The 19230-nt window shown below is 41.2% G+C and overlaps 1 protein-coding gene across 2 annotated transcripts in view; it reads right to left on the bottom strand.

The window, feature by feature from the left end:
• Positions 1 to 19230, bottom strand: part of OXSR1 (oxidative stress responsive kinase 1) — a 103395-nt gene that overhangs the window by 14111 nt on the left and 70054 nt on the right. For both annotated transcript variants that reach the window (XR_012125845.1, XM_037014160.2), the window contains exons 9-11: positions 11276 to 11324; positions 10592 to 10657; positions 8314 to 8436 (exon numbers count right to left, since the gene is read on the bottom strand). Coding sequence is in view for 1 of the 2 variants with exons in the window: in XM_037014160.2 (XP_036870055.1) it covers positions 8314 to 8436; positions 10592 to 10657; positions 11276 to 11324 (238 nt within the window). In the remaining variant the exon portion in view is untranslated. The remainder of the gene's footprint in view (positions 1 to 8313; positions 8437 to 10591; positions 10658 to 11275; positions 11325 to 19230) is intronic.

The raw sequence follows: 19230 nt of genomic DNA, 5'->3' as shown, positions 1-19230 counted from the left end.
GTGGGAGCTGCTTCCACCTGGTTCTTGTGTTATTGTGCCTTTAATTTAAAAAGTTTTTTCTCTCTCAGGAAAGAAGGTACTTCCAATTCTTGTTATTTTTCCTGTGTAAGACCTGGAATAAGCTGTTTCTTCAAGCAGCCCTCATTCTTTTGTAGGGAGTAACAAAGACCAAGAGCTGGTATAAGGTATGCTCACAGTTACTGTTTTCCTGACTCTTTGCATATCAGCTAATCTTTGATTGGACGCCAGTTGTGAATTTTATGTTATTGCATGCTGATAATTTTGTATTTTTATATTTTCTTGAGTTTTGTTCTGGAATATAGTAAAACAACTTGGAGACAATTTAATCCTTCTGGATCCTGCTTTTTATGAGCCATTAGTTAGGTCTGGAACAGTGTTCAGTTCACAGCTACTTATTTCCCACTACTGAGACAAGACTTTCCCACTTTCTGAGAATTCTACCCAATGTCCCATGAATTGTAAGTTTCTCCAGTCTGGCTGGTGGGAACAGGCACTCTTCCTGGCTCTGTGTGAGTGCTGGGCTATTATCCAGTCTCAAATAGTTTTCTCACAAGCATTCACTGAAAAGTATTCTGCTGAATACTCAAAAGAGAAGCTCTGCAGATCTCTAAGCTTTCACTCTGTGTAGCGTCCTACCTGGCACTCTACCTTACCAAGTTTATCTGCTGTGGTCTCCCTAGACTCTTAGCTGTATTTGCTCAACTCAGGAAAACATTCTTCAAGCCATAATGAAGAAAACAAAGAATCAAACAAAACTACCCAGAACCTATATATATAGATGTTAGACTTTTCAGAGGACAGTAAAATAGTTATTATATATTTCTTCATAAGTTAACTAGAGACACGGAATATAAATAAATAAATATGTAAGCAAGCACCAAATCCAATTTCTACAAAGTTACAATGGTCTGAAATAGAATATAGACTTGATGGGATTAGCAACAGGTGAGACTGCAGAAGAAAAGACTAATGAACCTGAAGGCTAGCAACAGAAACTATGCAAAGTAAGTTAAAAAGGAATTTTTTTTTAATGAAGAGAATCAGTGAACTGTCAGACAATTTTAAGCAGCCTAATATACATGTTATTAGACTCTCCAAAGTGGAAAGGGAACAGAAAAAAATATTTGAAAATATGACAGGTAAGGAGTTTCCAAACTTGATAAAAATCTATAAACTCAGAGATCCAAGAAGCTCAATTAACCCCAAGCACAAAAAACATGAAAAAAAAAATACACCTAGGCATAAAATAAAATAGCTCAACACCCTTCATAAGGAAAAAAAAAAACCTTAAAAGCAGCAGAGTAAGACATATATAAATCAACATAAGTGAAGGGCCCCCACCCATAAGATGGCGAACTTCCTGCTTCTCTTCCGGGTCTTCGGTTCCCGCTGGCGCCACCTGAAGCCCAATCACCTCTCGCCCCCCTCCCAATCCCAGCACCTAGCCAATAGCCACCAGCCCCATAGAAGTGACACCTCAATCAGCTCCTGCCCCTTCCTATATAACCCAGCACCTTTCCCTAATAAAGTGGAATCCTCCGGTGAATTGCTGCTGTGTGTCGCTCCTTCCTTTCATTGGTGCCGAAACCCAGGAGACAGGACACCCCAACTGGGCCCTGTCTTCCCCTGGACACCAGCAGCAGCTTGCCCTCGTCCTCTTTTTCCGGCGCTGGCTCATCACACTCACCACTCCTCTCTAGCCTTTGGGTAAGTTTTCCCCCAGAGCAGGCCGCTCTTCCCCGAGCTATCGCAGCGCCATTGACCGTGATTGTCCGGCAAGGCCCTGACGCTCGGGGATGAGGAGGGAACTCTCCCCACCTCAGGCCGTCATGGCTGTGGCGGACCCTCAGGCCCCTCCTCCAACAGCCATAAACGAGGTGACTCCTTTGTGGATGAGAACGCTCCCTCCCCCCACCTCCTCCTTCCGTTCCTTCCGCCGAAAATTCCTAGTACTAGGTTCCTCGTGACTCCGGCACTCTGCCTTCTTAGAGAAGTCTGGGTGATGACCCACACTTCCTAAGAAATTCCAACTCATATACGAGTTTCCGCAGACCACCAAGGATCATCGGGGACGCCCTTTGTCTCCTTGCGGTCTGCTCCCAGTCCAAGGATCTCCTTTCGTCTTCCCCTGTTTGTCTCCTTCTCTGTCCTTTAGCCATGGGAGCCTCCTCATCCCTCCCTGAAAGTTCACCTCTTGAATGCCTGCTCAAGTATCTAGCCACCCTCTCCCTGACGCCTGATATAAAACCAAAACTTCTCCATAAATACTGCTCCCAAGATTGGCTGACATACCCCCTAGACAATCACAACCAATGACCCGCAGGGGGATCTCTTGATCCTAACATCACTCGCGATCTTTTTAACTGCTGCCAGCACCTGAAAAAATGGAAGGAGATTCCCTATATCAAAGCTTTTTGCCTCCTAGCTCAAAATCCCAGCCTCTGCACCACCTGTTCCCCACCCCAAGTTCTCCTAGCCTGCAAGCCGTCTCCCTCCCCTCCAAATACTCCCAGTCCCTCTTTGATTACCTTTGACCCAGCTGATGAACCTCCGCCATACAAGCTTCCCCCTTCAGCCCCTCCCCCTCCTACAACCCCGCCCTCTTCCGCCTTTGCCGCCGCCTCCACTTCCTCCCCAGCAGAAGCCTCCCTCCACTTCCTTCCCCCTCCTCTCCTACAAAAGCCCCTCCCCCTTCCTCCACCACCATCTCCTCCCCCACCTCACCCCTCCGCCTTCATCCCCCTCACCTCCCCCACCCTGCAGATCGAGCCTGAGCCTTTCAGCCCCCCTCTAAGTCCCAGGAGCCTCCTCCATCTTTGCCCCCATCACCTGTTTCTCCCCCACAGACTGAGCCAGAACCCATCAGTCCCCCTCAGACTCGGTCCCAAGGGCCGCCCAAAATTATCACCCCCCTCTGGGAGGTAGCGAGATCCGAAGGCATCGTGCGTGTTCACGTCCCTTTCTCCTTAGGAGATTTAGCCCAACTTGAGAAACGCCTAGGTTCCTTTTCCACTGCTCTCACGACATACATCAGGGTGTTTCAATAGACCCTCCAGTCTTACAGCCTCACACATCATGACATTTTCATGCTCCTGGCCAATACTCTCCTCCCTGAATAGCGTAGACGAGTTTGGGACTTCGCCCAAACGCACACTACCGAAACCCACAGGACTGACCCCACCTATCCCCCTGGCCCCACCGCTGTCCCCGAACAAGACCCACACTGGGATTATAACACCGCCATGGGTCTCCACTCTCGAGATATCTTCGCCTGCTGCTTAATAGCAGGTCTGAAAAAGATAGCTCGTAAAGTAGTCAATTTTCAAAAGCTCCAAGACATAATTCAAAGGAGGGAGGAAACTCCCTCCGAGTTCTTAGGCTCACTCAAGCCCTATTACAATATACCAGCCTAGACCTAGAAACGCCTGATGGAAGACATGTCCTTATGACATACTTTCCAGCTCAAAGCTACCCCGACATTAAAGCTAAACTCAAAAAGTTAGAACAGGGCCCCGCTACCCCACAGACTGAGATCCTAACAGTGGCCTTTAAAGTCTTCCATAACCAGAAGGAGGAGAAAGAATGCAGTAAACAAAAGGCTGATCAGGCCAACTTCTAAATGTTGGCCCAGCTGATAAAACCACAACCTGGGCACCCCTCTACAAACAAGCCCCGCCCCCAGGAGCTTGTTTTAAGTGTGGAAAAGAAGGACATTGGTCAAGGGCATGCCCCTCCCCCAGATCTCCTACCACCCCATGCCCCAGATGCCACAAAAAGGGCCACTGGGGATCTGATTGCCCAACCACCCGAAGGGGAGGCTGGTCGAACAACCCCCATCCTAAGCCCGCCGTAGTGGGACTGGCAGAAGAAGATTGACGGGGCCCGGGGGCTTCTCGCCCAACCATTTCCATCACCAAACAGGAGCCCAGGGTTACTTTAATAGTAGACGGTTGCCCCATCTCCTTCCTCCTAGACACAGGAGCCACCTTCTCAGTCTTGCAAGAATACCGGGGCCCTACCACGCCTGCCATTACTCCTATAGTCGGGGTAGGAGGTAAACAGATTTTCCCATTAAAACCTCCCCCCTTTTATGCACAATCCAAGACGATCCCATACCTTTCTCCCACTCCTTCCTGGTTATGCCCCAGTGTCCCATCCCTTTACTAGGACAGGACATCCTTTCTCTCCTCCACATTTCCAAAACTATATCCACTCCCACAGCCCCCAGTACTCCCTTTCTGATGGTTCTCATAGCCAACGACCCCCCTCTACCCAATGAAAGCTCCAGTTCCGCCCTCATACATCCTGTAAATCCCAAAATTTGGGACATTACAAGCCCCTTCGTGGCTCTATGTCCTCCTGCCTCTATCAAATTACGTGACCCCTCTCAGTATATCTCTCAGGCCCAATACTCCCTAACCACTTCAGCCCTCATAGGCCTTCAACCCATCATTCAAGAACTTTTAAACAAAAATTACCTCAGACCCACTCACTCCCCGTTTAATACCCCCATATTAGCTGTTAAAAAAAACCAACAGATCTTTCGGCCTTGTCCAAGACCTTCGCCTCATCAACATGGCCGTCGTCCCTATCCATCCCTTAGTTCCAAATCCATACACCCTTTTATCACAGATCCCTGCCTCGGCCTCCCACTTCTCAGTCCTAGATCTCAAGGACGCATTTTTTTTATCCCTCTGGACCCCTCCTCCCAAGATTTTTTCGCCTTCACCTGGATGGACCCATACACAAGACATTCTGAACAACTCACTTGGACGGTTTTGCCACAAGGCTTCCGAGACAGTCCCCATATTTTTGGACAGGTCCTAGCTCAGGACCTCAAACAGTTTCATTATGATCACTCCGAGTCCACCTTATTACCATATGTGGACGATCTTCTACTCTGCAGTCCCTCGTGGGAACAGTCTCAACTTGACACTGCTTCCCTACTTAACCTTCTAGCTTCCAGAGGTTACCGGGTATCCCCCGTCAAAGCTCAAATCTCTTCCCCTTCTGTCACTTACCTCGGATTCCTTCTATCTCAACAAAGAAAGTCCATTACCTTAGACAGAAAATGACTCCTCTCTGACCTGCTCATTCCCAAAACCAAGACAGAAATCCTTCCCTTTCTAGGCCTGGCTGGGTATTTTAGAGCGTGGATCCCTAACTTCTCCCTGTTGGCGAGACCCCTATACACCCTCAGCAAGGGCCCCCCCCTGAAGAACCATTATCCTCCTCACCCCGACACTCCTTCATTAAGCTCTGTCAGTTGGTCATGGAATGCGTAAATAGGATGTTCTTTGTTCTCCATTCCCACCACATCAGCAAGTGGGGAAAGGCAGGCCAGAAGCAGGGTTGGTATTTCCCTAGCCACCTCAGCCACTGAGGCAGGATTTTCAGGGGGAGCCTTGGGTCACTCTCTATGGGCAATTAGAGATCTCAACGCCAAGCTTGAGGGAGCACTGACATCCACTGCCGATTCCCTGGCCTCTCTCCAAAGACAGGTCACTTCGTTAGCTAAGGTCACCCTTCAAAACCAGCAGGCCTTAGATCTGCTTACAGCCGAAAAGGGCGGCACCTGCGTCTTCCTTCGAGAAGAGTGCTGCTATTACATCAACAACTCCGGCATTGTAGAAACTGACATTACCAAACTCACCGATCTTGCCTCCAGCCTCCACTCTGCTTCCAATTCTGAGCCACTCTCTTCAATACTAACAAACCCCCTCCTCACCTGGCTCTGGCCCATTGCAGGCCCCATAATAGTCATTCTTCTCGCCTGTCTCTTCTTGCCTTGTATAGTAAAATTTATCAAATCCCAAGTCAGTAAAATCTCTAATCAAACTTTCAACCAGCTTTTACTCAGGAACTACCAGCTTTTAGCCACAGAAGATCCCTCACCCTAACGTAACCTCCTCACCACACGCTGAGATGGACCCCTCTCCCTCTGGAAACTGTTCCTGGAAACACTAGCTGCAGACGCCTGGCTTCTGGCACCTGTATCCTCTTGGCACCATTGGAATCAACAAGTCCTTGACCTATGGTTACAGGGAACCTTCATTGATTTCCAACCTGAAGAAGTCCACATCTACTCATCCTTATTGTGGGGAGTCCTATCAACCCTTTCCTCCCAATCCTCAAGCCCTCACTCCCTTCTCTGCCCCCGTTCAGCAGGAAGCAGTCAGAGAGAAAGCAACGTCCACAACCCCATAGAGGAGAAAGTGGGGAATGAAGGGCCCCCACCCATAAGATGGCAAACTTCCTCCTTCTCTTCCGGGTCTTCGGTTCCCGCTGGCGCCACCTGAAGCCCAATCACCTCTTGCCCCCCTCCCATCCCAGCACCTAGCCAATAGCCACCAGCCCCGTAGAAGTGACACCTCAATCAGCTCATGCCCCTTCCTATATAACCCAGCATCTTTCCCTAATAAAGTGTAATCCTCCGGTGAATTGCTGCTGTGTGTCACTCCTTCCTTTCAATAAGGGTATCAGATTTCTCACTGGAAACAACGTAAACAAGAATACACCAGAACAATATCTTTAAAATATTGAAAGAAAAAGCCTATCAAGCTAGAATTCTATACCCAACAAACATATCTTTTCAAAACAAAGGTGAAAGAGACATTTTCAGACATAAAACTTTCAAGAAATTATCACCAGCAGACCTACTCTATAAAAAATGTTAAGGGAAGCCCTTTGGTAGAAGGAAAATTATATAAAGATGGAAATCTGAATCTGTGCAAGTCTTTATTAGGAGTATGGAGTGAATTTTGTCAAAGGCTATTTCAGACTATATAAAAATAATTTAATTTTTTTCTCTTAAGGCCTTTAACTATCAAAAAATTTCCTTATGTTGAGGCATCCTTTTATCCCACCTATTTGAGCAGGATGTATTCTTTTAATGTAGTTCAAGTTAGTTTTAAAAGACTCTCTTTTTAAAAAAGAATTCATGGTTTCAAAAAGGGCTACGATAATATGAAAAATACTGGGTAACATGAGAAACACAGAAAGCTGCTTATTCTGGGAACAAAGTATATAATTTGCTATGCTGTTTAGATACCAGTGTACTAGGCTATGAAAAAGCTCCTATCAGTATGTCAGAACTATAATATTTTAACTACTAAATTTCTCTTGTACATAGGTAGGGAATAATGATCAAATATCAAAAAGCTCTAATTTATCTTTCCAAATATTATTTGTTGGCTAAAGGAAAAAAACATTATCATCTCTTTCAAAGGAAGCTAGAACTATAAGGTTTGTGTAGCTCTAGCTTCCTCTGGTCACTTTAACATAAAATTACGAGAGAATATCAATTCAGAGAGGAATCTCATGAAAAGTAAGGAAGAAAGGATGCCCCAGTCTCACATTTATAAAGAAACAAACTCACAATCATATGTAAACAAGTGTTTGCCTTTGTTATCTCTTGAAGAGCTTTTCCAAGATTAGAGCTTAAAAAATTTTTGCTAATTTTCATTGGCAAGGTCTCTTTTAACTTAGCTCTGCAAAAGGACAAAACTCAAAGACCTCATATGATAAACAAGATCAGCCAGTATTCAATGCTGATCAGCAAGAGTCAAAAGTGCTCTTGCAGAGCAGATCTCAGTAACAGGCATAGATATACCACCTCCCTACTGCTTATGCCACAAAAAGGTTTTAAGCAGTCAAGGATGTAATCATCTCAAACACGAATATCTGGTATACATATTTCTATTCTTGGGAATGAGTCTTAACAATCAGCTTGAGGTATTAACTTTAGGCAAGGGTGATGAAACAAAACCAAAACAAGACCCTTGTCCTCACTGCTTCTGGTAAAAACTAACACACACACCAACCAGGATCTACCAACTAGAGAAGAGGTATACTGTTCCTCCTCGGGTACAAGTTTAGCAGATTTCAGGGACAAATTTGCCTGTCAGGCTTTGAAGTTCACTAATCTTTTCTTCTGCAATGTCTAATCAGACATTAATTTCATCTGGCGTCTTTTCATCTGACACTGTAGTTTTCATCTCTACAGATTTATTTTTAGACACCTATTTATAGATTTACTTTTAGACACCCAAAATATCATTTTCAAACAGATGTGCCAGAACACTTTTCCACATAGAACTGGGCTGATGTGACAGAACATTTCTGCACATAAACTGGGCTCTTGTTGTTAATAAGATGTCCAAGGAGATTCTGTCACTAACACTTGTACTTTTTAGGTTTTACCTGGTTAAACTGATCAGAAACAGGTTATGTATTATTTCAGAGGCTTCAGACAAAGAGATCTAGCTAAAGCACATAAGTAACAGAACTTACCCTGAGTTGTGAAATGGCTGCTTTCCCTTCCTCACTTTCCTCATCAAATTCGTCATCACTCCACTCCCAGCCGCCATCTTCTGTCTTATGAAGACGGCCACTGGAGCCTGGCACTCTGCGAACCTGCTCGTTAGGAAGAGAAACATGGACTGTGGCTGTGTCTGACGTTACTGTACAGTTGATCACGTGTCCCTCTCCTGTTACCTTGACAGGGTAAGCAGAGGACCACCCCTTATAAGTAAATTCTCCTTGCCCTCTCACTGTCTGTTCCATCTCCGCCATCTGGCTCTACAGCCACTGACTGCCTACACTCATACTCTGAGCCTGAACATAATTCAAATCCTCCTTATGTGAAGTCACATGTCAAGTCTGATTAATGGTTTTATGTCTTAAGTGTTAAAACAAACAAAAAAGCAGGTTTCAAACCCCAAAAGAAACCCAAGATAAAAAAGATTCTGCCTTTTTCTTTTTCATTTTAATTTTTGAAGTCACAATTATACCTACGTTTTCAAGAGCATAGCTGGGCAAGTTTTGATAAGAAAAACAGCAATCATCTACCTTTCATCCACTTCCCCCAGGGCAACTACTTTCAATTCATTTTAATTATTCTTTTGGAATTTACATTCATTTCTCTAAGTAGTACATTCTTTTTATTACACCTTGATTTTCTGGTTTTAGGCATTAACTATCGGACTTCCCACTATGGAAGATGAGAACTTAGCCTTATTATTAACTCACCAGTCTTTCCTCAAGATATAATGAAAGTTTGATTAAATCAATATTCATTATTTACATGGCATGATATAAATGATACAGCTGAGCCTTATTGTATATTACAATTACTTTCCTGAAAAACTTGTTTCTCCTGGAATTAGTATTTGCTTGTTTGCATATACTCGACACATTTATCCCCCAAATCTCTCCCAGGTGCATAAATCTCTTACCACATTCATATACACTAGGTATTATCAGTTATCATCTTCTTGAGGAAGCCCTCCCCAGAGCCTCTGATCTGCTCCACCCTACACTGGTTTCATACCAGGTCTGATAGTTCAGATTTCACTCCACCATCATCCAGAAGACCATGCTTCCTGGATCACATGACTCCCCTGTTCTTACCTAAGCACTTTCCCCACTATTAACATGGCACATTTATTAAAGCATTTTATTCCATCCCCATATTTCACTTAATAGTTTGCCTGTGTTAGAAATAATTTTTGTTCATAATGTTGAACACAACTGCTCCATTGTGACCTGGCTTCTGGGGCTGCTACTGAGGTCATTATGCCCCTGATGCCATCTGTGACCTGTCCTCCTCCTCTGGAAAGCTGTAGGATATTCTTTTTGCCTCCAGTGTTCTGAGCTGTCATAGTCATGTGCCTTAGTGTTGGTCTATTTTCATTCATTGCACTAGGTATTTGGGCTTTATCAATCTGGAAATTTGTGACTATCAGTTTTGGAAATTTTTCTTCAATGATTTCATTCCTTCAGTTTTTCTGGACATTTCTGAATCAAACAATATGTGGTTTTGTAACTGGCTTTCAATTAGCATGTTTTTAAGGTTCATCCTCTTATGGCATTTATCAGTACTTCATGCCCTTTTATTACCAAATATTATTTCATTCTATAATTGGAACATGACATTTTATATATCCAATCATCAGCAGATGGACACCTTCAGGTTGTTTTCACTTTCAGTTAATATAAATAATGCTGCTATGAACAATAGCATACATATCTTCCTGTATACATGTTTTCAATTCCCTTGAGTATACTGAGGAGTGCAACTGCTGGGTCAGATGGCACTTCTGTTTACTCTTTTAAGGCCCTGCCAGGCTACTTTCTAAAGTAGCTGCACCACTTTGCATTTCTATCAGTAGTGTGTGTGGATTCCAATTTCTCCACATTTTTATCAACACTTCTACTGCCTGTCTTTTTTATTATAGTCACCCTGTAGGTGTCAAGTGGTATCTTCATGTTTTTGTAAGATATGAAGAAAGGGCCCAAGTTCACTACCAACTTCTGATAGTTGCAAATAGCAATTTAATAGAGTTTGAAATTAATTCATATATTGTGCAGCATACTTCTCATTCTAATAGGTAAGAGAGTAATACAAGAGACTAATACCTGCTTAATGAATGTATATAGAATGCTAAAGAAAATGCATAATACTGATATTATCACCCAAGTTAGCCTACACTTAACATATACTATCAAAATGCAAAAGTAAATCTATCCTAAGGAATTTTCCTGGAAAACTGAATTAAATTCCATTTACCTTTTTAGCTCTTTCAGAAATGGTTGGTGCTCTCTGCAATATTTTTTCTTGAAGAAATTCTTTATTCTGGAAGGGAAAAATACATGTTTTCTTCTTACAGAAATTTTAATGAACCCCAAAAACTGACACAGAATATTCACCACAATTAACATGTGATATAGTGATTTTTATAAAGAAGTTTCAGAAAATCTTCCATTCTTTTATTCAGAAGCTCCTCTAGTACATTAATTACGACATGATTTTATACACTGAGACAGAGCTTTAGTGTACTGTGTAAGCCATTATCTATGAAAAGTTTGCTTTACCGTATATCCTTTGGGATCATGGTCCCACATTTCAATCTACAGTAACATCCCATGAGATGTTTACTAATTCAGTAATAAACCCTGAAATGAGAGTTCAGCAGTTTTCACATACTATATTTATAATGGCAAGATTTAATATTCATTGTTGTTACAAATTTAATCTGACATTTAATTTTATGAAATATATTTAATAATTCTAAAGAATGTATCTGAATTACCAAAGTTTGTATAGGTAGTGCCCTTGGCAATTATTTGATCAACCATCATTTTTTACAAATATCATCATCTTCATATAATTCAACTTCTGAGTAGTCAATCTAATTTGGGAAACTGAGGAGGATCATGGGAACAGACAAAATCAAAAGTTAAGACTTCCTACCTTTGCTTTTTGGAAAAATTTGTGCCTTAACAGTTCTGCTGCTGTTGGTCTAAAACCAGAAAAAAAAGTTTTAATGGTTAACTCAAGTGTGATGTGGGTTTCCACCTTCGAAATTCAGAAAATTATTTCTTGAGCAGCAAGATAAAAATTCAGCATACTCCACTTTCCTTACTCTACTGAAAAGCAAAAAGTAGAATAAAACAGGGACAAAACATTGAGTAGAATAAAAAAATCAAATAGAAATTCTCTGGTAACACTTATTGTAGGTTCCCTGGAAAATTCCTCAATGAAATGTTTCTTTTGGAAGCAGGACTCCTAGTGACTCCCCATATATTTACTATTTAGTATTATTTACCAAGAACTAGGCTAGATAATATCTACTTTAATGAGGCATAAAAATAAATTTAAACTCATAAATGAACCAAATCAGGTCTGTGCTTCTTGCCATAAGGCTACCTGGCATCCTTCAGTTTAGATAACTACATATTCTTAAAAATAGACTTCATAACCTCCTTTAAAAATACTGAAGATTCTATAAGTAATGTATATTCCCCAAATCTAAACTCAGTTTCTCATTGAGCTATATAGTCTTACTTTGTCTGAGTGAAGTCTCAGATATGATTGAGAATAAAAAATAATACAACATATAAAAATACTGGACCTGATCGTGCCACACATCTACCAGGTAATCCTGAGCAAATCATGTCTTTAAGAGTCAGGGTTACCTGGCCAACTACCTGAAAGCAGTGACTGAACACTGCTGGGTAAAGTATCAGGGAGTTTTTGAAAAAATCCCAGTGCTCAGGCTCTACTCAACACTAATTAAAACAGAATCTGAAGGGTAAACCCAGGTATCCATAGTTTTTAAACTCCTCTGGTGATTCCAATGTGCACTCCAGCTTGAGAACCAGGGCCTTGACGTTTATCACAAAGATTAAACTAAGAGAATAAGGAAAAGTGATTAAGCAAGATAGCAGCGTGAGAAATGAGGCAGAAACCTCCTCCCCAAACCATATAACAGGAAAATACAGCAACTACAACTAAACCTGAAAGAGCGACCAGAAAAAGACTGCAACAGATGGCCTACATCTGGGGAAAAGAGACCTCATGGAAAAGGCTAAAGTACCAAAGTCTCAATCCAGTGGTATCCATGCCCTCCCACCCCAGTTCACCTGCAGGAGAAAGAGAAATGGAACAAGGAGGGAGTGGAAGCCCAAGACTACTCAATACCCAGCACTGGAGATTTACTCCAGGAACATGAACCCACATTACATGGTGCTCTGGAGATTAGAGGTGTTGGAAAGCAAAGACAGGCAGAACATTCAGGGGGACTGAGATTCCAGTCACTTGTGAAGAATGGTACCCACAACCTGCCCCTCCAGCACAAAAGAAAGGTGGGTACTTTGAAAGCCTTACCAACAGTGAGAGGGCAGCTAAAGTGCCAAGGATTACACAGAGCTTGTTGCTCAGGAAGACAGGTGGACAAAATCATCCCACGACACCCAGCCCAGCAGGTTAGGAACTTCCAGGAGCTTCCGGCAATCAATCCTGTCTGGCAATGCAGTGCCAAGGCTCCCCACCATGATATGCAGCCTGCCGCTCCTCCTTCCCAGTGGGGGCCAGATTGCAAGCCTGATGACCCCACCAAAGGCCAGCCAAAGGGCAGCCCTGCCTATGCCAGCTACAAAGGTATAGCATAGAGGCTTCTCCCTGCACACTTTGCCCACTGGCCCTAGCAGTGGAGGAAGGCACTATTGGGAAGCAGGAAAGAGCTTTTTCCTCCCAGCAGGTACCAGCACCGCTCACCTGTGACCCCCGCCACTGCTCCAGGTACTGACCAGCTCCAGAGAGTGGAGTTTCTGGGCACTTAGAGGGCCCCGACTACACAGTTATTATTCCATAGCAATCATCAGGAATATGAAACGGCAAAAGAACCTAGTACAAACCAAAATCCTACAAACACAAGAAAGAGGACTAAGTGAAACTGAAATCACCAATCTTCCTGATGAAGATTTCAAAATAAAAATCATAAACATGCTCATGGAGCTGCAGAAAAATATTCAAGACCTCAGGGAGGACTTCAAGAAAAATAAACTTTGAAAAATACAGTATCCAAAATGAAACATACAATGCAGGAATTTAAAAAAAGATTAGATGAGGTAGAGGAGATGGTAAATTAAACAGAAATTAGAGAACAGGAATACAAAGAAGCTGAGGCAAAGAGAGAAAAAAGAATCCCTAGGAATGAAAGAATATTAAGAGAACTGCATGACTAATCCAAATGGAACAATATTCGCATTTTAGGGGTATCAGAAGAAAAGAGACAAAAAGGGATAGAAAGTGTCTTTCAGGAAATAATTGCTGAAAACTTCCCCAGTGGGGGAAGGAAAAAGTCTCTCAGGCCATGGAAGTGAACAGATTTCCCAACACAAGAGACCCAAAGAAGATAACACCAAGACATATAATAATTAAAATGGCAAAGATCAAGGACAAGGTAAGAGTATTAAAAGAAGCCAGAGAGAGAAAAAAGATCATATACAAAGGAAAACTCATCAGGCTATCATCAGACTTCTCAGCAGAAACCTTACAGACCAGAAGGGAGTGGCATGATATATTTAATGCAATGAAACAGAGAGGCCTCGAAGTAAGAATATGCTACCTAGCAAGACTATCATTTAAATTTGAAACAGGAATTAAACAATTTGCAGATAAGCAGAAGTTGAAGGAATTTACCTCTCACAAACAATCTCTACAGTATATTTCAGAGGGACTGCTATAGATGGAAGGGCTCCTAAGGTTAAATAGCTGTCATCAGAGAAAATAAAACCACAGTAAAGGAAGTAGACCCATTATTTACTAAGCAAATGCAAAACTGAATAAACTACCCACAAAGTCAGTCAAGGGATACACAAAGAGTACAGAATATGACACCTAATATACAAAGAATGGAGGAAGAACAAAAAGAAGAGAGAAAAACTTTTAGATTGTTTAAAATAGTGTAATAAGCAAGTTAAAACTGTTAGACAGTAAAGAAGCTTCCCTTGAACCTTTGGTAACCACATGGCAATAAGTACATATCTATGAATAATCACCCTAAATGTAAATGGACTGAATGTACCAATCAAAAGACATAGTTACAGAATGGATAAAAAAACATGACCCATCTATATGCTGCCTACAAGAGACAAAGACATACACAGACTGAAAGTGAACGGTTGGAAAAAGATATTACATGCAAACAATAGGGAGAAAAAAGCAGGAGTTGCAGTATTTGTATCAGACAAAATAGACTTCAAAACAAAGAAAGTTACAAGAGACAAAGAAGCACATTACTTAATGATACAGGGATTGGTCCAACAAGAGGATATAACCATTATATAAATATCTATGCACCCAACACAGGAGCACCTACATATGTGAAACAAATACTAACAGAATTAGGGGGGGGGGAAATAGAATGCAATGCATTCATTTTAGGAGACTTCAACACACCACTCACTCCAAAGGACAGATTAACCAGACAGAAAATAAGTAAGGACACAGAGGCACTGAACAACACATTAGAAAAGATGGACCTAACAGACATCTACAGTACACTACACCCAAAGCAGCAGGATACACATTCTTCTCAAGTACACATGGAAGATTTTTGAGAATAGATCACATACTAGGCCACAAAAAGAGCCTCAGTAAATTCAGGATTGAGATTGTACCAACCAGCTTCTAAGACAACAAAAGTAGAAATTAGAAATAAATTATGCAAAGAAAACAAAAACACCCACAAACACATGGAGGCTTAACAACATGCTCCCAAATAATCAATGGGTCAGTGACCAAATAAAAACAAAAATCAAGCAACGTATAGAGAAAAATAAAAACAACAACTCAACACCCCAAAATCTGTGGGATGCAGTGAAGGCAGTTCTAAGAGGAAAGTATACAGCAATACAGGCTTACCTCAAAAAAAAAGAACAATCACAAAAGAACAGTCTAAACTCACAATTAATGAAACCACAAAAAGAAGAAGAAATGAGGCCCAAAGTCAGTAGAAGAAGGGACATAACAAAGATCAGAGCATTAAATAAATAAAATCGAGGTTAACCAAGGAGGTGAAAGACCTATACCCTGAAAACTACAAGAGAGAAATTAAAGAAGATACCAATAAATGGAAACACATCCCGTTCTCATGGACAGGAAGAATATTGTCAAAAAAGCCATCCTGCCTAAAGCAATCTACAGATTCAATGCACTCCCTATCAAAATTCCAAAGACATTCTTTTTTTTTTGAAATTTAACTGTATTTATTTTTAATTATTTAAATTTAAATAATAGGCATGGGTGGCTAATGGCTATCATATAGAAGTTTGAAGTTTTAGGCACTGCAATTTCAAAAGTGAACAAAAAAGACAAGGTTCTTGTTCACAGCTAGCCTTAAATCAAGTAGGATCAATCAGGCATAAGCACGTAAGCAATTAGTAAGTATGTTAGGTGATAAGTGCTCCCTAAAATGTGGACTGTGAAGTTCAGGAAGTGGGAGTGAGTGCAATTTTAAAGAGGATAGATAGGGTGAAATCTGGGCAAAACCTTGATGCATATAAGCAAGTTATGTTGATATATTTGGGAAAAGCATTTAAGGCAGAGGGAATAGAAAGTGTGAAAGTATTAGAATGGAAGTAAATTTTACATATTCAGAAAAGGGCAAAGAGGCCACTCTGGCTTGAGAGAAGGTAGACAGAGAAGATGACAGGCCACATCATTCATAGCCTTATAAACTCTACAAAAAATTTGCTTTTTCCAGGAGGTGAATGTGGAACTGTTTACAGCATAGAAATGTACTAAATATAATTTCAGTAATGTACTAAAAAAAACAAAACAAAATAATTCCTTCCTACAGGACATAGTAAGTTTCCATTTGTCCTTGGTTACCAGAGCAAGGTCTTCCTCTGCTTTCTCAGTATCTCACACACAAAGCAGTGGTTTTCTTTAACCAACTTAATAGTAACTATTTTATTTTTGTGTTGCAGGAAATTTGGAAAATAGAAATAACACAGTAATTTGGAAATCCTATACTCAAGAAAATTATTTGTACTTTTTAAAAAAATTTTTATTAAGATATGATTGATACACACTTATGAAGGTTTCACATGAAAAAACAATGTGGTCACTACATTTACCCATTTTATCAGGTCCCCACCCATACCCCAATGCAGTCACTGTCCATCAGTGCAGCAAGATGCCACAGATCCACTATGTGCCTTCTCTGTGCTACACTGTTCTCCCTGTGATCCCCCACACCATGTGTACTAAACATAATACCCCTCAGTCCCCTTCTCCCTCCCTTACCCACCCACCCTCCCACACCCCTCCCCTTTGGTAACCACTAGTTCATTCTTGGAGTCTCTGAGTCTGCTGTCATTTTGTTCCTTCAGTTTTGCTTCATTGTTATACTCCACAAATGAGGGAAATCATTTGGCATTTGTCTTTCTCTGCCTGGCTTATTTCACTGAGCATAATGTCCTCCAGCTACATCCATGTTGTTGCAAACAGTAGGGTTTCTTTCTTTCTTATGGCTGCATAGTATTCCATTGTATATATGTACTACCTCTTCTTTATCCATTCATCTACAGATGGACACTTAAGTTGCTTCCATATCTTGGCTATTGTAAAAAGTGCTGCGATAAACATAGGGGTGCATACGTCTTTTTGAATCTGAGAACTTGTATTCTTTGGGTATATTCCAAGGAGTGGGATTCCCGGGTCAAATGGTATGTCTATTTTTAGTTTTTTGAGGAACCTCCATATTGCTTTCCACAATGGTTGAACTAGCTTACATTCCCACCAGCAGTGTAGGAGGATTCCCCTTTCTCTGCATCCTTGCCAGCATTTGTTGTTCTTAATCTTTTCGATGCTGGCCATCCTTACTGGTGTGAGGTGGTATCTCATTGTGGTTTTAATTTGCATTTCCCTGATGATGAGTGATGTGGAGCATCTTTTCATGTGTCTGTTGGACATCTGAATTTCTTCTTTGGAGAGCTGTCTCTTCATATCCTCTGCCCATTTGTTAATCGGTTTATTTGCTTTTTGGGTGTTGAGGCATGTAAGTTCTTTATATACTTTGGATGTTAACCCCTTGTCAGATATGTCATTTACAAATATATTCTCCCATACTGTAGGATGCCAAAGGCATTCTTCAACAAACTAGAACAAATAGTTCTAAAATCCATATGGAACCACAAAAGACACCAAATAACCAAAGCAATCCTGAGAAGGAAGAATAAAGCTGGAGGGATTACGCTCCCCAACTTCAAGCTCTACTACAAAGCCACAGTAATCAAAACAATTTGGTACTGGTACAAGAACAAACCCATAGATCAACAGAACAGAACAGAGAGCCTTGATATAAACCCAAACATATATGGCCATTTAATATGCGATAAAGGAGTCACAGATATACAATGGGGAAATGACAACCTTTTCAACAACTGGTGTTGGCAAAACGGGGCAGCTACATGTAAGAGAATGAAACCGGATTACTGTCTAACTCCATACACAAAAGTAAACTCAAAATGGATCAAAGACCTGAATGTAAGTCATGAAACCATAAAACTCTTAGAAGAAAACATAGGTAAAAATCTCTTGAATATAAACAAGAGCATTTTTTTCCTGAACATATCTCCATGGGCAAGGGAAACAAAAGCAAAAATAAATAGATGGGACTACATCAAGCTAAAAAGCTTCTGTACAGCAAAGAACGCCATTAGTAGAACAAAAAGGCATCCTACAGTATGGGAGAATATAATCATAAATGACATCTGACAAGGGGTTAACATCCAAAATAAAGAACTCACATGCCTCAGCATCCAAAAAACAAATAACCTGGTTAAAAAATGGGCAGAGGATATGAACAGACACTTCTCCAAAGAAGAAATTCAGATGGCCAACAGGCACATGAAAAGATGCTCCAAATTGCTAATCATCAGGGAAATGCAAATTAAACCATAATGAGGTATCACTTCACACCAGCTAGGATGGCCAACACTGAAAAGACGAGGAACAACAAATGCTGGTGAGGATGTAGAGAAAGGGGAACCCTCCTACACTGTTGGTGGGAATTTAAATTAGTTCGACCATTGTGGAAAGCAATATGGAGGTCCCTCAACAAACTAAAAATAGAAGTACCATTTGACCCAGGAATTCTACTCCTGGAATTTCCCCAAAGAAAACAAGATCCCAGATTCAAAATACATATGCACTCCTATGTTTATCACAGCACTATTTACAATAGCCAAGATATGGAAGTAGCCTAAGTGGCCATCAGTAGATGAATAAAGATGTAGTACATATACACATGGAATATTATTCAGTCATAATAAGAAAACAAATCTTACCATTTGCAACGACATGGATGGAGCTAGAGGGTATTATGCAAGGTGAAATAAGCCAGGTGGAGAAAGACAAGTGCCATATGATTTCACTCATTTGTAGCGTATTAACAATGAAGCAAAACTGAAGAAACAAAACAGCAGCAGACTCACAGACCCCAAGAAGGGACTAGAAGTTACCAAAGTGAAAGGTGTGGGGAGGGAGGGAAAAGGGGATTAAGGGGCATTATGATTATTAGCACACATAATGTAGGGGGGTCACGAGGAAGGCAGTATAGCACAGAGAAGTCAAGTAGTGACTCTATAACATCTTACTATGCTGATGGATAGTAACTGAAATGGGGTGTGTGGGGAGGGACCTGATAATATGGGTGAAGGTATAACCACAATGTTGCTCATGTGAAACCTTTATAAGACTGTATATCAATGATACCTAAATTAAAAAAAAATTTAGAGAATAAATGTGAAAGTGCCATGCAAACTGAAAGCTGACACCCACACCTATTTTTTCATCCACGATTTCAACATGTTCAACAGGTTATTTGCACAACACTGCTTATGAGACATTCTTTT

The sequence above is a fragment of the Manis javanica genome, chromosome 15 (assembly GCF_040802235.1).
Source record: "Manis javanica isolate MJ-LG chromosome 15, MJ_LKY, whole genome shotgun sequence".
Taxonomy (NCBI): domain Eukaryota; kingdom Metazoa; phylum Chordata; class Mammalia; order Pholidota; family Manidae; genus Manis; species Manis javanica.
Note: the sequence above shows the minus strand (reverse complement) of the source record. Positions and strands in the feature narration are given on the sequence as shown.